The 25,703-nt window shown below is 41.7% G+C and overlaps 1 protein-coding gene and 1 long non-coding RNA gene across 2 annotated transcripts; one reads left to right on the plus strand and one right to left on the minus strand.

The window, feature by feature from the left end:
- The first annotated feature begins 203 nt into the window (after positions 1-203).
- Positions 204-22,894, plus strand: mindy3 (MINDY lysine 48 deubiquitinase 3). Its single transcript, XM_037784235.1, has 16 exons — positions 204-352; positions 1,715-2,050; positions 2,406-2,485; positions 3,538-3,598; positions 3,696-3,908; positions 4,093-4,144; positions 4,917-5,031; positions 5,307-5,380; positions 5,542-5,621; positions 5,865-5,935; positions 6,865-6,945; positions 15,176-15,248; positions 17,378-17,450; positions 20,539-20,626; positions 21,491-21,562; positions 22,374-22,894. Exons 2-16 carry the CDS (start codon positions 1,810-1,812, stop codon positions 22,521-22,523), a joined length of 1,524 nt encoding a protein of 507 aa, XP_037640163.1. The 5' UTR covers positions 204-352; positions 1,715-1,809; the 3' UTR covers positions 22,524-22,894.
- Positions 9,576-23,271, minus strand: LOC119496729. The gene is made up of 3 exons (XR_005208790.1): positions 23,119-23,271; positions 22,579-22,608; positions 9,576-12,546 (listed from the first exon to the last, which is right to left on the minus strand). It is a non-coding gene; the product is annotated as an uncharacterized LOC119496729 (long non-coding RNA).
- Positions 23,272-25,703: the final 2,432 nt, after the last annotated feature.

Raw genomic sequence — 25,703 nt, forward strand, 5'->3', positions numbered from 1 at the left:
TAGGACTTAAACCTGCTTTATAATAAAAAAAAAACATAAAAATCTCCCTTTTTTATAATATGTCCCCTTTAAATGAATTAAACGGTTTCCTTATTTGTGGGCGGGTGCTCAATATGATTGACAGGCCTGTAGACCAATGAGGTGACGCCTTGACGCTGTACCCCCTGACGCATCTGGAACTTCCTGGATTTAAACCAATGGGCAGTTACGTCAAGTTACGTCAAATTACGTCAAGTTACGTTTTTTTTTTACAATTCTGTTGTAAATAAACGAATGACAGAGACGTTGCTGATAAATTGCTACCAAACATATAGCATCAACACGGAATCCCATTACTCGACTGTGTATTAAGGTAATTAATCTCTGATGTTATACAGCTAATAACAAGCAGTGTGTTTTTATACAGCAGGTATCGCCGTCGCTGTAGAAGTAATTGAATGACAAAGCAGAGAAAGATTAGCTGCTAGTAGTGATGCTAATGCTAACTGCTGACATCACCAAGACAACCCTCAGCTCTTAAACCTCAATGCCTGACTCCTTTATTTATATATAACCACCACAGACAGAAGCTAACGTTATCCTGCCCTCAGTACTTTTATTGATAACCATTTGACGTTAACGTAACTTAGTATTCTCGCTTGTTAATAATACGAGCGAGTAGGCTGCATAGCATTACACTGATGTATAGATTAGCTATATCAACCCATTAGATATGCAATTAAGTTATCTATAATAACAATTGTGCTCCCTTATAGATAGGAACATTAGGCAAGGCAGCTTTATTTGTAAAGCACATTTCAGCAACAAGGCAATTCAAAGTGCTTTACATAAACATTCAATAACATTGCGACAAAGTGCAAAAGAACATTAAGACATAATTAAAACAGAAAATAAAAACAAGCTAAAAATAAAAGCTATGATAGAAGCTAAAATAGTGTATAACATAGAATAGAATACAATAGAAAGCGTTTTGTCATCGTATTAAATACAACGAGATTCACAGTTGCCACTTCTGGTCAGTGCTTTAAAACAAATACTTGACAAGTGTAAACAAGGCAGATAAAACCTATAACAGGTAAAACACACAGTTATAAAGCAAATAAAACAGGTAAAGTAGATGTAATAAATACGTTTAAACAGAAGTGTTACACTAGAGTTATAAAATATAAAAATAGATGTAATGTAAACAGAGGTAATTGCACTTGTAGAATAGGTAGGGTAGATGTAATAAATAAAATGTAAACAAAGGTAGTTGCACTTGAGGTGTATGTTGCATCAAGGATATATTGCACAGACAAATGTATTTCACATTCAGCGTATTGTGTATAACACACAAGAGTAAAAGCTCTAGTGCAGTATAAGATCATTATCTGGTTTAATAAAAGGCAGCAGCAGCAGCAAACAGGAAAGTTTTAAGCTTTGATTTAAAAGAACTCAGAGTTGGAGCGGTCCTGCAGGTTTCTGGGAGCTTGTTCCAAATATTTGGTGCATAAAAACTGAGCGCTGCTTCTGCATGTTTAGTTGTGACTCTGGGGACACTAAGCAGACCTGATCCAGATGACCTGAGAGGTCTGGATGGTTCATAACATAGCAAAAGATCAGAAATGTATTTTGGCCCTAAACCATTTAGTGCTTTGTAAACCAGCAGCAGTATTTTGAAATCAGTCGGTTAATTAAATTAATTAGTGTATGCTTCTGTCCCATTACTTTGCAGGCTGGTGTGGCTACGTTGATGTCATTCCTACCCGCCAGTTTGCTGCCTGCCACTAGAGTCAGACTGTGTCGTGCAACACAGGTAGCTTGTGGCCAATGCCACAGGCTCAACCTGCCGAGAGAAGTGGACTATCAGCCTCGGAAAGAGCTACCAAGTTGGCCTCAACAGACCTCTCCTGTCCCCTTGTGGCTTTTTCGACTAAAGAGGGAGTACCTGTGAACTCACCAGCAGTAAACATTGTCATGTCGGAGTTAAATAAAGAGGTGGTGGATTTGGTTTGGGGGAGACCCTCTAGTGGAGTAGTGTCTGCCTCCATCTTCCGTAGATGGACCCAAGGTATGATGCTTTGTCTCACTATGATGATATGAATTGAAGTGTTTTTGCAGAGCAGGGAATACAATAAAATGCAGGGTTGTTCACCCATGTGTTATGGAGAGCTAAGTGTATCCAGCTTTTAAGTCTAACCAAAAGTCTACAACAGTACATTTTTTTGTTAAGTCCTCCTCTCTATCTTAAAGTCAGATAAGCCGTAAATTACCCCGCTGTTGTGTATGTTTGCTCTGTGGCCTATGATGTCAGCATGCATGCACTTGTGGCTTTCTTATGTGTGTAGGGTGAAAGTGTCTAAAAAAGCACACCTTATTACTGTGAGCATTTTTTTTAATTTGTCTTGCCCATGTCTTTATCACAGGATTCGTTTTTTGTGAGAATGAGCAAACCGCACTGGAGCAGTTTGAAGGAGGGCCGTGTGCTGTCCTTGCACCTGTCCAGGTATGGTCTAGTTCAACATCCTTACACTATTATCAGGGCCCAGTCTCAATTTCCAGCATATTCCCTAAGTATTGTGCCCTCACAGACCTCATACATGCTCAGCGGATGGAGGTTCTTATGATTGTATTATGAAGAATGAGACAAATTAGTCTGCAACATTGCAACATCGAACCAGCTTTTACACCTGGCAGACTGACTTGGAATGTGCTTGGAATGGTTGATCATATGAATTTATTATTGAGATCTTTCTTTAACGCAACTTGCGCTTTTTAGGTTGTAGAGGGCTCAGATTTAAAGCAAGAGTAAAGCATCTTATGAAACAAGAAAACCTAAAGAATCCATTGATACTAACCATGATCATGACCATCATACTAGCTTGTCGTGAAGGAGGCTAAATAATGCTCCAAACTTACGCTAAATTGTGGTGAGAAAAAATTGGCATGGCCATTTTCGCCTCAAGATATGTGAATGAAAATGGATTCTATGGGTACCTACGAGTCTCCTTTACAGACATGCCCACTTTATGATAATCCAATGCAGTTTTGGGAAAGTTATAGTCAAGTCAGCACACTGACACACTGACAGCTGTTGTTGCCTGTTGGGCATTAGTTTGCCACTTTATGATTTGAGCAATTTTTTTATGCTAAATGCAGTACCTGTGAGGGTTTTCCGGGACAATATTTGTCATTGTTTTGTGTTAACTGATTTCCAATAATAAATATATACATACATTTGCATAAAGCAAGCATAGTTGATAAGAGTATTAAATACTTGACAAATCTCCCTTTAAGGTACAAACAGATAGAAAAATGTGATTAATTTGCGATTAATCACGATTAACTATGGACAATCATGCGATTAATCTCAATTAAATATTTGAATCGATTGACATCCCTTAATATTTATATATATATATATGTATGTATACATATATATATATATAAAGTCTGTGAGAGCGGATTATGGACAAACAATACAAAGCAACTGTAGCATATTGCACCATGGAATATTTTCTTGCAAATCTTTTAGATTGAGTTTGTGTTTCTTTACAGGCTTTCCTCTTAAAGAACATTCTCTTCAACAGAGAAAGTTCCAACTGGAGACAAATGACAGGTAGACAGAAAAATCCAAACCATTGTTTTTTTATCTATTGCTTTATGTAGCTGCATGGCTTGTTAAATCACACATCTTTTATGTTTGCGTCTGTTAGAGGAGGAGCAGAAAGCAGCACTGTGTTCCACGCTGAGTGAAATCCTGGAGTCTGCCTGCTCCAGCCCCTCCACGGGGTTCTGCCTGGTGACCTGGGCCAAGGGACAAAGCCCACATACTAGCACACACACGAACACACAGACACAGTCACAGTCGCAAACACAGGATATGCCAGCACCAGAGAGCAGCCAGACGCCACAGGAGCAGCAACCCAGTGAGTCCTACGTCTGTCACATTCAAAATAACAAACATGAAGGCTCACTTGTTCGCCTAGGCCTCGTCTTTACTATTAATGATAAAAACAGCAACTTTAATGATGAACTATTTGACTGTGTGTCATTTTTTTTTTCTGTGCCATGCTCTGATACTACCGTGTATGTGTGCTTTTTTGTGCCTAGCTGCTTTGGCTGCCGAGGACCTTGGCTTTGAACGATTTCACAGTGTTCTCCAGTAAGTGATGCTTAATATTCTCCCCGCAGATAACACCTTGCATCTTTATACTCATGACTGTCTCATCCTCAAAGCTGATAATCTCAACATTAAATAATACTGCGAGTTTCTGGAAAGGATTAAGACCTCACAGATCCTTTTTTTACAATTGCCAATATGCAGTACTGGGATAGAGAACTACATATTTCTCAGAAGATGGTATCAGCGGAGGGGAGGGGAGGGGCGGTATTGGATTCATCTAGTCCGCAAGAATTGGCTTTCACAATGAATTGGCTATTTCACTCTGCTCAGAATTTGCTGACTCAGCACTTTCACTGATTGCCTAGTAAAAAAAAAAAAACCTACCTCTCACTACCCTTCTTACGCGCATACTGTCTGTCACACACGCACAAACTAAGTGTATGCAAGGCTGCGTTTGCCAGAGCAATATTGATATTTCATCACACAGCACACTGGCAGCTGAGACCATAGTCAGCAAAAAGCTGTGCTGACTCACAGTGAAGAAGTGCATGCTAACTAAGACCGACAACTCCACTAGCAAGCTTTCCTGGGTGCAGTGAAAGAGGGTAGTGGCTTCAAATAGACAAGATCAGATTTTTCTTTTGCCCTCTGATGCATTTAATTGATTTCTGCCCCATTGTGAAAGTTATCTTTTCCAACCTGGTATGACGAATACAATTAATACATCAATCTCATTGATCCTAAAACCCAACAAATCTTCCGTCTTTCAATTGTTTCATAAATCAACCTGACATTTGTTCCCTTCCTGCAGTAAGCGGACTGTAATGTCAGTGTCTGGTCTCAGAGAGGAGGTGTTGTCTCTCTACCACACCTGGAGGGGGTGCTGTGGAGTCTTGCTTTTCCTCTACTCTGTCATCCTCACTAAGGTAAAATGAAGAAATGGCTAAATAGAGAGAGTTGGATAGAAATATTGGATACTGATTGGTGATGTTGTCTCTGGTCGCATATTTATTAAGTCATTTGAATGAGGTGATAATCAAATAATTTATCATTTTTAAAACCTGAAACACGTAATAAGATTTTTCCTTTTATTAATGAGCTTTTAATCATTTTGTTATATCATTTTAAGTAATTTTTCCTGAATGTTACATCAATGTTCAAACACACAAAAATTAAATGCAGACTTATCTCTTCTGTGCAGGGCATAGAGAATATAAGAAATGAGATCCAGGACACATTGGAGCCTCTCATAGACCCCGTGCATGGCCATGGCAGGTATAAAAACACCTCTCTTCATCAACTGTCCTCATCAGTTAGACTCACACAGAAAGTTATACATCATTGCAAGGTCCTTTTTTGTGTGGTTATGTTGTGTTGGATATCTTATATGTTTCCTCTCAAAGTCTTGATGTCTCCTTTCTTATCTATCTCTTCAGTCAGAGCCTGGTGAACCTCCTTGTAACTGGCCACGCTGTCTCTAACGTCTGGGATGGAGACAGGGAGTGCTCTGGCATGAGTAAGGCTTCCAAGAAGTTACCGCATACCCACACAGACACGCCATATTCACACAAACAGACGCACGCACACGCATCACACTCACAGAACTCAAGTTTTGTGGCCCCAGATTTAAACCATATCCACCAGAGGGCAATAATTCTTACATCCCACAGCAATGCACAACAGGCACAAATTAATGCCAGTTTGACGCAATTTAACTAATCCTCATTTTGTTGATGTCTTTTTCTCCCTGTCTTGGTAGAACTGCATGGTATTCATAAACAGGCATCGGTTGGCTTCCTAACGCTTATGGAATCCCTACGCTACTGCAAGGTACAGACATAAACAGGTTCCCGAAATATTATGCAAAAATATAAGAAAATTCTTCAAAGGTTGTTCATGGCAAATATGCAGAGGATTTGTTGATTATTATTTTTCTAAGACTCCCTTTGGATTGAGATGGACACCCACTGTATATGCTGAGAGAGTGCTAGAAATACAAATAAACACACGAACGTTCACTGTTACTTGTGGGACATATGCGACGTGTGAACACTAACCACAGTGAGAGCTCCCATGTGAAAATATGTGTTTGGACGGATCAGTCCCAACAGACTTACTGTAAACTCTCTCCGACTCTTTCTCACAACAATTTTATTTTCTGGCGCACACATGCTCTGAAACACAAATTTACTAAAAATAGATCACAAAAGAGATTTATAAATACGTGTGAAGTGACCAATTTCAGTCATCTAGAAGAACAGAAATCTTGGCTATTTATTTATTAATGCCAAAATAAGCAAGTTGAGACATGAACTAATCCTAAGTTAAAAGCAAGTAGTTGGTTGCCAAAGAGGGTTGTTAAAGAGTGATTTAAGAGACCAACTTGTATCAAATAAGGAGAGGTCTGCTCATATGTACGCAGTTCATATATTTGGTTTATTGTTCTTGTATGGAAATCAAGTTCAAGCTGCATATGAAGAAGAGCCAACGACTAATAAGAGAAGATCCGAGTGAAAATAATTTGACCATTAACATGGATGATATACATTTCATGACGTAGTACTATTTGCTGAGGAACCAGAGAAGTATTATGCTGTTCATTTACTGTGACATGTAATCTCTGTTCAAATAATGTACTTCGTGAAAAGAAAAACTAAACTCTTAAACAATTACTGATTCATGATGTAAATTACTGAAAATAGCCGCTCATTTGTTACACATTCCTTTTCTCTGTGTGTGTGTGTGTGTGTGTGTTTCAGGTCGGGGCATTCCTCAAGTCTCCAAAGTTCCCTATTTGGATCCTTGGCAGTGAAACTCACCTCTCTGTGTTTTTCGCCAAGGCAAGTTCAATACACTCATCCATAAGCAACACATATTTCACTTACACAGACACACAGTGTGTAATATAAGCCAGTCTCCTCAGCAGGTTTGAAAAACCAAAATATGGAATGTGCTTAACAGATTTAATATAGTGCAGGTCAGATATCAATGTGGGGAAAAAAAGAGGGGCAGAGAGGGAGGGGAGGGAAAAACGAGCGCAGGAGATAGTCATATATGGCCAGTGCTGTTTCTTGGCTTTTCACCTATCCAGTATTAAGGGGGAAAAACGCTCAGTGCACACACACACACACACACACACACACACACTTCCATCTTCATGCTCTCTCTGTCTCACTCTCACGCACACAAAAAAACTATTTAAGATTCTTAACCATCTGTGATCAGCTAAACAATGTGTACTTCATAATATATGACCATGATATAAACTGCTGAATTTGGACTCCAGCGAGAGCATCCATTTACAGTATACTTCTGTCTACCTTCACTGTCAGGTTCATTTCAACAATATGGATCACACATTTTCTGTCCTGGCTCTTGTTCATAAGAAAAAAATGTTTGGTCCCAGGAACTAAGGAGCCCCAGAAACAACACTCAGGAACTAAATAACAAACAGTTCCTTTAGAGTATTTATGTTTGAGTTTCCGCTGCATCTCAAGAAATGTTAAGAAAATTAGACTTTGATTGAAAAGCAACTGCTTGGGTTTGAGAAATAATTTAACATGGAACGAGACAAGACGCTGTTGATTTACTGAAATTTAGATACATGTCAGAAAGGCGATAAAAGATAAAAGGAAAGATCAAAAATATGAAAAAAGCAAGACGCCTGTCTCAAAAGGAGTGAGGCTTTAGACTCGTGTTTTTCTGGGTCATTTCTCTCTTTAATACATAACCACACTGACAGCAATTAGCAAATGTAGGTTCACTCACTTGTCCAGTGTCTGGTTTGTTAGTAGTTGGAAATTTTGCTGTTGTATACATGTCAGTAACACAAAACAAAAATCCCATCCCCACTTATATTATAGTAATAACAAGGGCTTGAGTCTGAATGACTGCTCTTTACAAGTTGTTGCACCCTGGACGCTTGCGTTTGACAAATTTGTGACATTCTGTGCTGCAGAATACACCATTGAGCCATCAGAATGTACTACTTAAGAGTAGGTAACTTAGCTTTTGGGTGAAAGTAAACAAAACTGGAACCAGGTTCATGCGGTCAAAAAACAGGAAACATATCTAGACTTCCTAAAAGGGTTCCTGAAAAAGGACTACGAGATCCTGCTCCTACAGCATCAGCTCAGATATACACCATGCCACAAGGTATATAATGCACAGTCTGATTGAGGTCAATTCTGCTGTTGTAACTTTGAGAGAAGCTTTGGCTCTACGGTAGAAGTTTGAATCATCAGATCATTGTGCTAGTGTGTACACACTCACCTAGTTTGCACTCAGACAAGCATGTATATCATCTCTATCAGCGAACATGTAACAGAATACATTGCTGTAGGCTGTGTAATAACGCTGGCTAGTTTGGTTGTAGCAAATCGATTCTCCCTGCTGTTGTGAAAATGGCACCGGACAGGCAGAAAAATCCCAGGCAATCATCTCCTTCATAACGCCACACCCTTAATATACCATTGATTAAAAGCTCAGTTACATGCATTAAGCTCCAGCCTGCTGGGCGAGTGGATCATATGTTAGCTCAGTGATGAACCAAAGTCGTCATGCATGCGCTGATGACTTACCGATTGCTACAACTCCCCCGGCACTAGTGACATGTTCACATATACACACACAGTCTGACTCTTACACACACACACATTCCAGAGCACAGGGAACCTAATCCTGATTAGCATTAGTGCTGTGTGTGTGTGTATGTGTGTGTGTGTGTGGCTTCAGGTGGATGGCTTCCTGTAGGGAATGTGATTCCAGAGTTCCCATCTGGATCCATTTGTCCCATTGGAGACTGGGAACACACTTGAACACACACATGCATGCATATGTACTGACGTACATGGCTGACGCTACACTATGCCTCTACAACTTTGAGCCCAAGCTGAAGGGGGGGGAGACATGGGGCAAGGGCGCTCTGCTGGTAGACCGCACTCAGTGTGACCCTGTCCTCTTTGAAAGGGAATCTATGTTTGGAGCTAATTTGAAGCGCACTAAGATTTCCCAGGCTTGGTGATACAAAAATACACGCTACCTGGTTATGTAGCTTTTAGCTCCGATATAGAGCCATCCCCACAAAAGCGGAAAACCTGATCCCTGCCTCTGATGTGTCAGCGGCTCCTTCTGTCTGCCATTGGGGACGGGTGTGTATTCCCCCGAGTCGCTGTCAGTGTGTGACTGTGGCTTTCAGACCATCAGCTTAATAGCATTAGTGTTTTTTATCTAATCTACCTGCACAAAGGCCATTCCGCCATCTCTGATCCCTACCCACAACACCCCCCACACTCTCTGTCCTCTGTTGTATTAATGTGTGTGTGTGCATGTGAGAAAGAGGCTGAGTGTATATAATGGCATGTAATGGGATCCGTTTTTGGACAAGAGTTTTCTGAGACACCAGAGGAAGGAGAGAAAGGAAGAAAGACAGACAGAGAGCGAAGGAGAGGAGGGATGGGTGATGTATGAGACATATCATGCAATATGCTTAAAAAAAGATTCTTTCTTCCTTCCTTTCCCCCCCCCCCCTTTCTTTGAAGTAACTCTGCTGTACAGCAGGTTGGTTGCCCAAGTAAAGGATTCTCTCGGGCACCTCAGCCAACCTCTTCAGATTATTGGTTCCTCATGGGAAGGGAAAGGAAGTAGAAAGGAAGGATGCACTTTAAAGAGTGGTGCAGTGGTCACTCGGGAAAGGAGGGGGGGGTGATCCTCCTGTGACATTTCTCATCACTCTTTCCTCTCCTCTCGCTGAGTGATGAGGTTCACAGGCTGTGTCTCTGCTTCTCGAGGGAGATACATGTGTGTTTTTGTGTGTGTGTGTGTGTACAGTAGTTGTGTTCTGGGTCAGTGATTTACTAGGAGAGAGAGCAGCCGCTGTGGCGCTTTGTGTCCCTTAAGACTCCAGCTCCGGTCTGCAAAATGTCCTTCATGGACTGGTAAGGAGCAGGAACTTAAGTGTGCAGACAGTTAATGTAGGTCAGTTTACTTTTTTATTCGCAAAACCACAATAAAATGACGGTATTGCCAAAGTTGGCTTGGGTTATATAATTGAAAATCGTTGTGTTAATATTAGAAATATTTCCCGCTAGGATAGTACTGACATAATCACCCAGATTTGAACTCCTAAACATCAAACATGTTTGAAATGTATTGGGGCGGCTCGAACAGTTTGGGTTGTTTGAGACCGGATCTGTAAACCCCTCACATTACCAGATAATCTGGGCCGAACATCTGTACAGACCAAAGTCCCAGAGCAGATTTCTCCTCCGTTTGTCAGGAGGGGTGAATCAGGGATAAATTGGACCAAAACTCCTGTAGTCTGAGCCTGGCTTTAGTGTGTTTATGTATCATAGAAACTATGTGTGTACTCAAAATCAATAACGAGCCCCCAGTAATTTTATACGGATAAACTGTATCATGATATGGCAAAATATGCAAAATCACACATAATGTAATCCCACTGTAAACTATGTTCAACTGTTTTGCATTACATGAGACCAACTCTTCATATTTATAAAACAAACAAAAACTTATATAAACCCAAATTTTATTAGTTTTTAATCACGGCTTGGCCAGAATCAGTCATTTCGGAAAACATGAATTTTGAAAATGATAACATGATATGATCATATCAACACAATATGACACCGGTGAGTTTATATACAACAATATTGAATTATACTCATCCCCCCAGTGTACTGAAAGGTAGTTGGAACAAGATTGCGCTCTCTGTTAAAAAAGAGGATTACTTTCTGTTCCTGGTATGATCAGAGGGTGCGGGCCACACACAAACACAAAACGACAAAGCGGTGTACATTAACAGTCATCAATAATCTGTGACAGGTCAGACCATGGGTCATTGTAGTAGGATGAAAAGCTGTCTGTGTCAGTGTGTGTGTGCTGCATTGTTCTTCCTTTTCCCCCGTGTGTCGTTGTCTGTTATAGGACCCGTCATTACGCTATATAACTATCCTGTGGTGTCGCCTCTCTTTTATGGAGAGACACAGTCTTTCTCATCCAAGACAGCTCCATAAATCACTACTTTGTCCCGTCTGTCACACCTGAAACACACACACGATACAGTAGATACTGCAGACACTCCTCATGTAGCAAGAGAGATAGGTTTTCCCATTGTTTTCTGTACTTGTAATCACATGGGACACAGGCTAGTTAAGGTGAAAAAACACACACACACATACACTCTACATAACAAGCCCCTCACACACAGACTCCCTCCTCAGCCTGTCATGTAGTGAGGCCGTCGCTGCCTGCTAGGAACAAGGCAGGAGACACTGTCCGAGACCTCTGCTTTGTTGTCTCGAAACCGATCCCTTCAGACGCACTCTATGGCCACTCAGAGCCTCTCAGCACACACAATAGCTCTTTGGCTGGACCGGAGGGAAAGAAAAAGTAACTCTAGTAAAGTACCATGCCTACCTGTCTTTTCTGAAGTACCTACCTGCATGAGGAGATAAAGGACAAAAGAAGGGAAGGAAGAATGGAAGAAAAGGTCAAGGGTTGGAGGGGAGGAAATACTCCAAAACTGTAGTAGCTACTTAGCACAGGAGGTAAAAAAAAGGGGTAGAACTGGGCAAAAGAAAGAACAAGAGAGGGGTGAGTTGTCAACCTAAGAGAGCCACTAAGTCTAGTGAGGAGAGAGCAACAGAAGTGCATATGGCTAGAGGTGAAGGTTTAGGCAGTGGTCAGTAGAGCCTCCACAAAAAGATGCAAACACAGACCTTGGTTCTTTATCTAGGAAGTCGTGATGCAGGAAATCTGGTCCGATGATAAGAAAAACCAGGATCACACACACTTTATCGTGCCTACAGTACAGTGCAGAGGTCTGGACTGACTGTACTGACTGCACTGTAGTCGTGACTTAACTGAGAAGACACACAAACACTCCTGCTTACACCGAAGCCTTTTTTGGTCATTTGAAATTTGTTGGCTCTTAAAGAAGACCTGTTTGATGTTTCTTGTTTTGCTCAGAGCAAATGTTCTGCATTACTTTGTGTATTTAAGTCCTTGGTGAAGTGCGTACATGTGCGTGTTTTTCTTGCTTTGTTCCTATGTAGGGTAGCTTGTTGTTGCTCTGTTAAAGGGGTCAGGGGTTTGTGCAAAAAAAGGCAGGACTGTGGAGATTGGAATTTGCTCCTTGATTTCATAAAGCACACTTACACTTTTTGCACTGATGCCAGGTCCTTTGTGAGCGTGTGTCATTGTACTGCATCTCTGCATGAGTCTGAATATTTACGCACATCGAGAGAACAGGATGCCGGCTTGTATTCGGGAATAAGCAAACAACTTTCGGCAGGGGACAGGCCTAATTATTGCAGATTTCCTCTCTTGCACAGAAACGCACACATGCTGCAACACAGTGGGATCGAGAGGAATGAAACGCTGAGACACAAAAACACACACACACACACACACACACACACCTTCCCTGTGGAGCGTGTTAGCTCCATGACATGTTTTCCAACTCAGCAGCATCTTCCTCAGGCTTCTAATAAAACACAGATCAAAGACAGCCAGGCAGACCTGTCATCACACACACACACACACACACATAATCACGTAATTCCTGCTGCCATTATGTGCGTCTGTGTGTACGTGCATGAACTTAATGCTCACGTGACTCTTGTCTTTTCTATGTGTTCATTAGCCTCATATTAGCGTGCACAGGTTAGCAATAATAGTATGTTTTTGTGTTGTTTTGTCTGTAGATGACCACTTACGAGTGTTTGTCTTTTGGTAAAGTGTCGACATCTTGTGACTGTGGTATTACCAGGTGATTCACACAGACTGTGTCCATCCTGCTCTGGAAGATAATAAACTGTGAGCTTTAGTTCACGAGGCACACTGGACTTACAGCAGCTGGATTGTATATGGCAGCCTAAGATCGATTAACCTTCCCATCACTTTGGGAAGAGATACGTGTTTTCTTAGCTCAGGTATACTGTTGATAAAGGCAATGGTTAGTTCAAGTAACAGTTTATCAAAACAGGTCGTGTTTCAAGACACTTCACTGTTAATCCTTCATTTAATATGTTCGTCTTTAGACCGCTGAGGAACTTTTTTTTAGCACTTATTCCTCCCGAGACACCAACACTGACCCTTGTCCACTCCTGAAAGTGAAACACAGACATATCTAGCTAATGACAAATCTGCCGTCAGATTTATGGAGCCCGTAATGTTAACACACCGGGACCCTGCTATACTCTGTGTGACAGAACCGTGTGTGAGCGCGTGTTCGCCGGCCTGTGCCTGTTTTTCTTTGCATCTGAAGAGCCGGCAGCTGGGAGTCATCTCTTCCCCGATGTGTCCCCCCCCCGAACCCCTCTCTCTTTCTCTCTCTCTTTCCCTGAGTAAGCCCTGAATATGATAATAAGTGGACCATGAAACCCTAGCAGCCTGCGTGGATCTGAGGCTCAAGCTTTAATAAAGGCCAGCTAAAGGAGATGAGCAGGGTTCATTTGCTTTCCAAAAACATTGTCTGTTTGTCCAGCGCTTCGTTGTCATAAATACACTCCCTCCCTCACTCATAAGGAAGAACAGCGAGAACTCTCTGACTCTCGCCTACACACTTTGCATCAGTGTGTGTGTGTGTGTGTGTGTGTGTGTGTGTGTGTGTGTGAGACAGCTAAGGCTGAAAAGCCATTTTTTTGAGAAGTATCATCATCCTCTCTTGGCAAAATATCATCTATCTCCTCTGAGCTTCTTAAACTCGGTTATATCATGCAATATATTTTCAGGGAACTATGAGACCCTTGCACTCCTTATCGTTGTTTGCTTGCAATGTTGATTATCAGAAACTGATTGTTATCCAGCTGTTGAACTTCCTGTAAGCTCTGGACAAGATCTGTCAGTAAGTTTAAAGATATCGGATAATGCTTAAATACAAGATAAGAGAAGGCCCGAGAAGACGTTTCCATCCCTTGAGATCTGTCTCTGGATTTGGAGTGTTAACGGTCCAGTATGCTCAAAACAAACTTGTGTCATCCAACTACAGCCGAAGGTAACACACTCCTTCTGGCTGTGTCACACTGCTTCCCTGACATCTCTGTGTATTTTTAGATCTTCATCTTCAATCTTACAAATGGGGATGACATATACACACTTTTGAAGTTCCTCCTCTGTGGCATTTATGTTATTGCGCTCAGTTGCACACTTGAAAAGTGACGGAATTAGTCGTATGAAAAATAAAAAAAAGGCAGCGGTGATGTTTGACAGATTATCCGTTTCAAAGATTGTTGACTGCAGACAGATAGATGTGAGCTGAGGGGGTTTTATATGGTGTTAGATGATCCGACAAGCAGTTTGTTGGAAGCATGCTGAGGCCCTCGGTGTAGGGAGAACAAGGACGTGTTCATTTAATCAGCATCTGCATTGTAGGCCAGTCTAAAAGGGGCATCACCCTTCTTCTCTTCGTGCATGTACACACACTCCCATTTCTGATCTCCCTGCCAACACCGCTCTTTCTAAACTTCACCAACAAACAAACGCTGTAGAGCTTGTCATAAATCACGGGGCTGTACATGTAAGACTCGATTTCCTGATTGTGTGTTTGGAGTGAAAACAAGCCGTCTAACTTTATCAGCAGATCAGTTAATAACCCGATGGATTCCGGTGATTGCACTGGCCCCCTAGACTTCACATAGTCACACACACATACATACATGCACAATGTACATTAGCCGTGCACCACACAGTGCTGCAATGGGTGGTGCTGTACGTTGGCTGTTCACTGTGTTGTGTGTTAGACATTAGTGCTGCTAAGCCTTGACAAGACTATCAAAGTCTGTTAGTTGTGAGTAGATCTAGATGGCTGGTCTAATGTTTCAGCACTGATGAAGTCACATTCTCCCACAATGTGATCTAATTCTTCCTCTCCTCCCTGCTCTCGCCTTTCTGTTCACTGTCTTACTGCAACCCTCCCTGTCTCCTCACTTTAGTCACAAATCTCTGGTCACTTTTAGGTCAAACCTCATTATGTTGCCATGCAAAATCTCTTAATCTAGTTCTCTTCCTTCTTTCCCTCTCGTGTATTTGTTTCCTCCGTCCTTATAGGAGATGTCCCTGGTAGGTCCAGAGTCTCCATCAGAACAGGCAAGGAGGGTCTTCCAGTCATTCGATCCTGAAGGTAATGAACAACAAGTGTTTCTATCATGTACACATTATCATTATGTTGCTCTCCCGCCCGTTCACCTCCTGCACACTGGTGTTTATAGACCATCACACTTTATTTGCTCATTAGTACACCAGCTATATTCAAATCCTGGTGCACAGATGTACTTTAATTAATCCAAACTTTCTCTCTAACACACACACACACACACACACACTGCGCAAATAATATCCTGGCCCTGTTGTCTTTCTTTTCCCCTTCTTCCTGGTGGAGCAGATGCATTTATAACCTCCACTGCCCTCCTCGCCTCTTCTTTCTTGTTTCTCGTCTCCATTATTTTTCTTCAGCAGGCAGAACGAGGGTCTGTTTCTCTCCTCTCGTCTCCACTGTTGTTGTTTAGGTTGGTGAGATCAGCTCCTCTTACAGCTGAGTCAACCGTCCCGCTCCTTTCCCTCTCCTCCTCGTTTTCCCCTAATCCTTCTGTCCTGTCACTTCAAGGTGACTGGGGTAAAAGGCGAGGGGAAGGAAACAGAAAGCGACACAGTGACAGTAGAAAGTTAAAGAGATGACAGACTGTCGTGTCAGATGAGCTAAAAGTCGGAAGTCTTTAGCGTTCATTTATGTAGCCTCAGGATTATAGTGTGGGATATGTGTGCGTGTCTTCATGAGCACTTAAGAGACAAGAAAGAGCATTGAAATGAAACATTTAGTCCTAACAGCTGTTGTGTAATGATTTTCTTCTGCTGTCGAGACGAGAGAGGAGGGAGAGATGCAGAGATGTTGGGAGTCGCACTCAATGCACGAGCATGTAAACATCCCACACTTAGAGCTATCCATGTTGCAAGAGTGTTCAGCCGAGGACCTGACTAAATCACCTTCTTATTTATGTGTTTTTATTGTGAAATGAAGTGTGCCGTTCTCTGTCGCCATAAACAACATTACTCACTATCAGGCTCGTAGGAACAACATGCTGATTTGTAGAGATCTGTGTGTGTGGTGTAATGGGATGTTACAGTGGGATTAGTCCTACCAGCTGAAAAGCGGCTTTGCCTGCTCCGTTAACTTCGTCAACAAATATCTAAACTTAACCGTCTGTCACCTTTTTCTTCTCCCTCGTTCTTCATCTGTCTTTTCCTGTTGCACCAAATTTGGCTTTGCACATTCTCAAATCCACGTCTGCTATCATCTGCCAGGACATCCTGCAAGCCATATGGTCTTTTCTCACACACACACACCCTTGTGCAAAGACACACACAAACGCATGCATGGGCTACAGTACAGTAGGTGTATCCACAGACATAAATGCACACATGCAAGGAGGGTGCACTGTACATGACGCACACACATGCACACACCGCAGTGTATACACACATGCCGTAGCCAGCAGCACAGTTGAGTGCTGCATAAAAGGCCCATAAATCTGTCTGTGTCACATGTAGAGTCAGCACAGCTCCCTGTGTTGTGGAAAAGGGGCGCCAGATGCATTCACACGCACTACAGTGAGTCACCAGACATACACATTCAACAACAACGACAGCCCACTGTCTCAGGATGTTCTTTAATATATGGTATTGTCCCTGTGTAGAGTCACAGTGTGTTTGTGTGTGTGTGTGTGTGCGCGCCCTCTCTGCTCGCTGTCAGACGGTCAATTGTCACTCTGAGACAATAACATCTGGCCTTGAAAAAGCCGAGATTGAGTTGCTTGAGAGCGGTCAAGCAGAGCGCTCGCCGGTTAATCTTCTTCACAGCACACTAGGGGTTTATGGATCTAAACAACCGGCCACACAGGCTCACATGCTGATGTTTAAATGAGACAAATCTGTTAAGTGCCACACACATGTTAGTGTTTAAAGCTTCTCCTCTCAGGTAAAGCAATCATCACGGCCATGGAATGTAGGTCAGAGAGAATGGACGAGGTGTGTGTGTGTGTGTGTGTGTGTGCGCGTGTGTGATTTTTCTTTTTTTCTTTCTTTTAGTTGTGTCAGATGAGTTAATTCCCCAGGGCCAGTGATGTAAATAGTGCTTGTGCCATATGTGTAGGTGAAGGCTTCCCCTGGTTTTCAGCTGAAGCCTGTATTTTATGTTCTGTCCGGGGTCAGCCAGTGCATCAGTCTCTCTTTATGTCTCCCGCTCTCTCTCTCCAGATAATGGCTTCATCCCAGAGCCTCTGCTGGAGGACGTGATGAAAGCCCTTGACCTTGTCTCCGAGCCGGAGTAGTAAGTGCTTGCATGTTCAAGGCTTTATGTTTGTGTTAGTGTGTGTATTTCAGCTTGTGTGTGTGTGTGTGTGGCACCTGTAGAGCTTCTAAAGTTCTAACTCCTAAGTCACGGCCAGGCCAGGTCAGTGGCCCTGCGCTCATGTTTCACTACCAGGCTACTATAAAGTGAGACCAGAGGAGAGCCCACTATAAAAGCTCAGGAAGAAAGAAAGAACGAAAAAGAAAGAAAGTCAGAAACAGTGGCTTAGAGGGAGATCATTAACGGCAGGAAGAAAGACCGTGAGAGGGAGGAAATGCTTTAAAGTGCCGCTTCAAACAGAGGCACGTTCTCATCTGTGGAGCAGTAAGCCCAAACGCTGCAGCCGTGGGCCTCGGCCAAGTAACTGGACCACTGATGTGCTCTGCAGACCCCCAGATGGGCGATACATCACAACACAACACAGCAAACTGGGGGGAGACTCGCATTGCAAACAGGGGAGTCTCATTCCTCACCACACAACGAGAGAGTTATTGCAGGGGATTCCACCATGTGAAAAAAGTAGCATCTTTAGTGCTTGGGGGGGGGGGAATGATTAATAGGAGTATCTATACATACTAAATTAAGGGCTTTCATCACTCATGGAAGATGAGTGCAAACTGTTTACAAGTTGCCTGTGACTTAGTATTTCTACATATCCTATGACCAATGGCCATCAGCTGCTATCATTTGCGGTAAACCAGCTTTGTGAACACTGACTGTTCTCTGCAAAAGTCATGATACAGCTCTAACGAATTATAGTCTTGGTCTTTTTCTTTGGAGTGTTTGCCAAGAGCTTAAAAACATGGATTCTTGTTTTATGTGATTTTTTTTTATATATAATTAAACTTTTAGTGTATGATAAAATAATGTAAATCCACAAAACAAAACGTAGTGCCCTGAGGTTTTTCCTGCATTTTCAAACTGCGTTAGAACATTTTAGTGAACTATTAAATAATCTCTCTTAATTCTAAAACTAAACAAGCACATCTGCTGCATAATGGCATCAAAAACATTAATTCATTAAAAATATTATCCATTTCAGTGTGACAAGAATACAAAGATTATGTCTTTATTCCCTTAAAAACCGCCTTGGGTGTCATAACTGTGTCCACAAAGTTACTCTCCCATTTACTGTCTATGGAGCTAATCCAGGATATCCAATCCAATGTGACTCAATGACATTTTCAAGCAATATTAACAGATCAGATGCCCCGTTCAGACAATTCAAGCAAATGAAACACTGAAATGAATGAAAAATATTGACAGATTGTTATTCAGATTATGTGATTCTTAAAGAAGACAATGCATATATACACCAGTCCAGACAAGCATCAGCTGACTGACTCCATTACATCCCAGGAAGATAGATTGGACACAACCAATTACTTTGAAATGATCAAACGCTCCAATGACGAAGTTATGTACAGTCATGCAGTGGATTACGTGCAGACCCACCACAAACAATTAATTCCCATCATCACACAACCACTTGTTGATAAAAACGAGATATTTTTTTGATCCCTGAGGATATGTTCTCTTTTTCTCACTTGCCTGCAAAGGGAGCAGAAGGTTTGCTAAAGAGCAGCACATCTGACGCTTTTATGGATTCATAGTGTTGCTCAGTGACACTGCAACAAAATCTTCTAAAATCTGTTTAATATGTGTATTTTGAGGTCTGTGGCATACACATTTGAACCACTATTATAAAGGAGATAATAGGCATCATTCATGTAATGCAACTGGCTGCCATAAACCACTACACTGATGATCAAGACCTACAGCAGGCCATTATAACCCTAGATCAGGGGTCTCTAAGCGACCTGCGGCTCCAGAGTCACATGCGTCTCTTCAGCCCCTCTCCAGTGGCTCCCTGTGGATTTTATAAAAATGGAAATGAATAACTGTTTTCTGTTTACATTTTAAATTTTATTTATCATTGTTGTAGGTCTAAAGGTACGACGGTACGACGGAGTATTAGGGCCACATTGAGGGACAAAAAAAAAATCTGAGATTTCAAGAATAAAGTCATAATATTACGAGACTAAAGTCATAGGTTTACGAGAAAAAAAGTCGTAGTATTGTGAAAATAAAGTCATAAGTTTACGAGAAAAAAAAGTCGGATATGTATAGTGTGTATAGTATATGAGAATAAAGTCATAATATTGTAAAGTAGTAATTTGTAATGTTATTTTTTTTTTCTCGTAAAGTTATGACTTTATTCTCGTAACATTACGACTTTTTTCCCGTAAAGTTATGACTTTGTTCTCGTAACATTACGACTTTTTTCTCGTAAACTTATGACTTTATTCTCGTAACATTACGACTTTTTTCCCATAAACTTATGACTTTGTTCTCGTAACATTACGACTTTTTTCTCGTAAACTTATGACTTTATTCTCGTAACATTACGACTTTTTCTCGTAAATGTATGACTTTATTCTTGTAATATTACGACTTTTTTCTCGTAAACTTATGACTTTATTCTCGTAACATTACGACTTTTTTCTCGTAAACGTATGACTTTATTCTCGTAACATTGCGACTTTTTTCTCGTAAAATTATGACTTTATTCTCGTAACATTACAACCTTTTTCTCGTAGTTATTAGTGTCACGTAGCAGCTCTGTATGCTGTCCTGCTGCACATGCTACTTGTAAAAATCAATAGATGAAGAAACATCATTGCCTCGCCTCTGTGTTCTGGTATAAACTTTGCTTCTCTGCTTGCTGCCTTAAAAGGGCAATCTGACCAGATTTTTTTTATCACGGTGGAATATAAATAACACTGATCTAACACGTAGGAATGTCTGGAAAGAGGTATATTTAGTTGTGCCACGATATTCATGAAAACATGCAAAACATGCATCATAAGTCCACATTGAGAGATGAGGTGATCGTAAATTTGACTCAAAACATTGTAGACTGTTATTTTGTGCTGATCTAATGGCTCCTTCCAGACCTCCTCTTTTATTAACGTGCATGTTTTCTCTCTCTGGATTTCTTCATCTGTTTTCCTCTGCTCACTTTTTATTTACTTCCTTTCTGTTTTCTATCTGTGTGCCTCCTCAGTGTCAGTCTGGTGAAGAGTAAGCTGGATCCAGAGAGTTTGGGCATAATTCTTCTGGGCCCATTCCTGATGGAGTTTTTTCCTGATCAGGTATGTGTGTGTGTGTCTGTGCAGAGGTGAACTTCCACCTCAAAGATGCAACACACACAGTATGACGAATATCTTCCACCAGCCATACAGTCCATATCGCAGTTATAACACATGGACAAAGAGTCGTATACACAGACATATGGGTGACACTAATGTCTTTTTCACAAGCATATGGAGTGCTGTTTTAGCCGATCAAAGGTTTTTATGCCCCAAACATTCCTGTGGTGTCTCATGTGAAATGTATGCATGTGTGTTCGCCATCATCTGACGTTACTTGCCGAGAAGCTTAGAAAGAGCTGTAAGACGCCTTTATGAGGCAGAGCGAGCGAGGAAGACAACAAGAGAGGGAGAGATAGAGGGGAACTGTGTTAAAGTGATCAGGGCTTTAGGGACTCGCCAGAGGAACGGCCCCGAGCCGCAAAGAAATTATACTACCATTAGCCAACTGGACACACACACTCAGACACACGTGGGATTGGGGTGAGGGTTAGGGTTTCATATATAGGCATATAAACACGAGAAGCTGGACACGCTCTCAGACAACACACCCTATTAGCATTCTGCACCTTTTAAGCCAAAGTCATTGGAAGTGTTTTGGCTCAATGTCATTGTTCGGACGTTTTCGTAGTGTTGGATGTTTTCTGGTAATTGGAGTTGGAGCTTTGCTTCAGTGCACAAATACACACACACATTTAAATTGAACATGTGGGATTTAACACTAAGCTTTGGTTGCAGGCAGAGATGTGTTGGTTTTACTGTTTGGTTCAAAAATGTTCTGCCTCTGTGGCTTTTTACCTCCATCTCTGTGAGAGCAGTTCGCTCAGAGACTCTCTAACAACATTCATGTTTTTCACTGTGTTTTAGGATTCAGGAATCCCAGACTCATTTCCCATCTACCACTACAATGGACTTAAACAGTCCAACCACAACGAGAGGGTAAGACACTATTTCATGTTCGGGGTTGTAATAGCAGCTGATGGTGGTTACTTTTAATATTCCCTCTGTCTCTCTGCCTATTACTGGTCTTCTTTTCCTGTCATCATTCATTCATACATGCACGCACTCATACACACACACACACAGTTGGAGTCGGCCGGCCACTCCAAAATAAACAGTAGCTATCGCGAGCCTAATAGCCTGCCCATCCATCCAACAACCCTGGCTTAGCCTCCTATTCCTCCAAGTCATTTCAACACTGAGGCCACTGTCAGCGGCCTCGCTGTGATAAATGTTCAAACATGGGCCTATTAAGCAGGCTTAGTTTGATGGATGATTGTCAGAGGATGTAGTTGGTGGCTGTGCAAAAAAAAACTGGTACTCAGGAATATCACTTTCTTCATCTGTCCACTTTGTCTAGTCTGTAAAGCAGATTTTTTTCCATACCGCTACCTGAAAATGTAAGAATGGCACACCACATGTGTGCCCACACAAAAAGCACACGCCTACACACACATATGCACATGGCAGCAAGGCGCCTATAAGGTTGTGATGGCAATTCCATTCCCATAGCTCCAGATGGGAATAACAGACCTGCTGACAGCAGTCCCCCGCAGCTGGTATGCGTGTGTGTGTGTGTGTATGAGTGTGTGTTGTATACTTGCATCCATCCCTTGCGTCTTAGCCTTGACCCCCTCAGAGGAAGAAAGAGATTGATAGAGTTGAAGCCTGTCAAAGACGGCAGAAAGTGTTTAAATGTGTGTGTTCAGTTAACTCTGCATTAACTGCGTTTCGACCTGCGTGTTCTCAGGTGGAGTATGTGGAAGGGACGGCTTTGGTGCTGGGTTTCGAGGACCCCATGGTTCGGACGGACGACACTCCAGTCAAGCGCTGCCTACAGACCAGGTGGCCCTACATCGAGCTGCTGTGGACCACCGACCGCTCCCCGTCACTGAACTAGCGCTGACACAGTCCGTGTTTGTCTGTGTACGTGGATGGACCACTACTGCTTCCACACACACACACACACACACACACACACACACCTCTCTACGGCTTCCCTTCTGCACGCTGACCCTGACAGGTCAGCAGGTTACAACGACCGACACACATACACAGACAAATAAGAATGAGAAAAACACAAACGCACACAAGAGACTGACGTTTCGAGGACTAAACATACATGCCTGAGATCCATTCTCCCATCCTCACACATTCCACAACAAAGTCAGTCTCACCTTTACAGTTCATGCTATTGTCTGTTCACCACGGCTTGTAATTGACACGCAGGATGTTGATGATGTAATTATTTAAAAGGAAAACAAAAAGAAATGACTGTTTATTTTTACAGCTCTGCTCTGTGCCGACACCTCTGCTACAGTTAGACAGCTAGAAACTGTTTAGAGAGCAAACTGGTTCGGTTCAACGACTCCAGTGTGTCACCAAAACCACACGCTGAACCACATGTACAGCCAGTCGACTGTGAAACACTACTGTTAATCCAGCTATAGGACTGTTCGAGGGAAAACCTACCAAAGCCTTCCACATATGAGAACACACACACACACACACACAGACACACACACGCCGTCACACTCACTGATAAGCGTTTACAGCGTAAAGGGGACCAACCCAGACGCAGAGAGAGCAGGAGGTTTCTTCAGTGTTGTCACCAAGATGAAGCTGGTTTAGGTGCTCTGTGGGTGCGTGTACTTTGTGCACCGCACTAGGATGTTGGCCAAGTGTTCATGTATTTATTATCACACTCAAAGGTTCTGGAATAAACACTTTTTTTGTTCAAATGCTGTGTGGCTCGGTAGCTTTAAGATCATAGATTTCCTCCTCCTGTGTGTCTTTCTCATAAATATCCTGACCCCGACATTGAACAACCTCAGGGTTTCAGGATTGCCCCAGGTCTGTGTGGATCCCCTCAATACTAAATCACACACACACAACTTGTGTGTTCGGGTCTCCAGAGACTCTAAATCAGTAATTCATTAAATCTCGAAGACACTGATGGTGACTTAAGTACCTCTCTATAAACAGAAAATATTCCTCCTAAGACAGAAAACTGTTTCTTTTTGCTCATTATCAGAATTCCCCAAAAGAGGACAAATGAAACATTGGCCTTTTACAAAGCCAGAAATGCAGTGGTATGTTACTACCATTCTATGTGTTATTAAATTGCCACTCTACACAAGCGTCAAGTGTTTTAGAAATAGCTCTTAATACCATTTAAGTACTTAGTTCTGGCTCAGTAGTTTTAACTCAATATTTATGCTTTTGTGTTTGTGTATATCTGCAGATATCCTGGCTCCAGAAAGCATTTGTGCACAGGAGAGTTGTAATATTGGCTGGGTGTGTGTCTAATGGATTTGTCTAATGCAGAAAGGATGTGGGCCTAATCTGACACAACAGTCTGCTTAACAGTCTCCAGAGTTTGTAAAGAGAGAGACGTGGGCACAGCGTGTAGAATATAAAGCACTACTGTGCAATAATCAATCCAGAAAGACCTGCAGGAAATCTGTGATCGGAGCACATTGGCAGGCAGGCTGGCGGGACTTAACCTGAACAATATGCGAGGAAATGTGTGTATTCCTGGTAATGGGATATCTGTGCGAATTTTATTGGATGTAAGACAGTGGAGAAAATGATTACAGATGAAAGTTAGCACACACTGAAACTGAGCTGCACTAAAACGCTTGTTACCTGGCGTCCTAACACTGAAGCCAAACGGGGCAGAGGAACAGGAATGTGTCTGCTGCCTCCGCATTCCATCATCACCACCAACTCTTTCTTTGTCTCTTATGTGCTCATGTTTTTTTTCCCTCTTCATAGATTTATAGCTGAGAAAGAGCAGACCCTCTCCCTCACTCTCCTCTCTCTCACACAGGTGAACCAAGTTTGCCCAAATTAAATGGAACCATAAAGGAAGGAGACAGGGTTACTGGAAGGGACTGACAAATGGATGAACTGATGGATGGATGGAAGGAAATGTGTTGATGGAGGAGAGCAGGGCAGGTAGAGGGCGTGGAGGTGAGAAAGTGCTCCATCTGGCAGGTCAAGGTTTTGGGTTCTTCTCACTCAGTCTTTACCTTCTCACCTGGTTCTTATCAACTCTGCTGACAGAAAACACACTGTAGTGGTGCTCCGCTGCAGTCTTACTGTGAGGCACTAATGTGCTCATAAAGCTCACTTTCATTAAAACAAACTCCCCCAAGCTGATAAAACAGCAGATTGGGAGTCTGTCTGGAAGTGGGTGCAACATGCATCTCTCTTCCTTTCTGCCTTCCTGCAGAGTTTTTGATAAGAAAAATATTCAGAAGTGTGCTGCTGAGCTGAATATACAAAAAAAAAAACAGCCTTGCTCTTGCCCGTCACCTCTTTAAACTGTTTTTCATTGCAGGATATTACTTTCAGCGAGAGCGAACTGTGTTACCTCGGAGGTTTAAATCGCCTGGTGTTGAGTGAAACGGTGAAGGGTCCAAAAAAACTTGAGCACAGCTCAGGAGATTTCTGCTGCAAGTTAGTCGACATAATAATTACTGACAATTACAAGAGATTATTCTATAAGGAAATGCTGCCCTGTTTTAACTGGTATGGTGGAACAAAGTGGCCAATAAAAAGGTGTAAGGTGGTACTTTTCTTTTTTTTTCATTCAAAATTACAGTATACATAGTAACAGCAGAAAACATTAAAAACATTTACATACAAAAGAAGCATAGCAAAAACATAAACAAAGAGCTGTGACAAACATAAAAGGACAACAGAAATGAAAAAAAAACATAAAATAATAATAAAAAAAAAACAATCAAAATAAATAAATAAATAGATAATAATAAAAAAAAGACCAAGCGAGAGCATGACAATAATTTCACTTAAAAACATTAAAGATATTGCATAAATTCGTTGTTTTCATTGCTTTTTTGTTTTGTGAGGAAGAAATTGTTGACAGATATAATTCCATTTCTTTCATAAATACAAAGAAATTAGGCTTTTTTTGTGGTAAATTTACACTTTTTTTTGACAATTAAAATTAAATTAATAAGAAAACTTTCTTCGTCACTGTAATCATAGCAACCAAATATAATATTTCTATAGTACAGTGCAAAATCAGAGAAAATGTTAACAAGTATAAAAT

This window comes from Sebastes umbrosus, chromosome 11 (assembly GCF_015220745.1).
Source record: "Sebastes umbrosus isolate fSebUmb1 chromosome 11, fSebUmb1.pri, whole genome shotgun sequence".
Taxonomy (NCBI): Eukaryota; Metazoa; Chordata; class Actinopteri; order Perciformes; family Sebastidae; genus Sebastes; species Sebastes umbrosus.

Bases quoted from the DNA above. Each gene is read 5' to 3' on its own strand.
- mindy3 (XM_037784235.1), top strand. From the start codon at position 1,810: ATGCCACAGGCTCAACCTGCCGAGAGAAGTGGACTATCAGCCTCGGAA. The intron at 2,051-2,405 runs GTATGATGCTTT...TCTTTATCACAG, and splicing joins CTTCCGTAGATGGACCCAAG to GATTCGTTTTTTGTGAGAAT. The intron at 20,627-21,490 runs GTATGTGTGTGT...ACTGTGTTTTAG, and splicing joins TGGAGTTTTTTCCTGATCAG to GATTCAGGAATCCCAGACTC.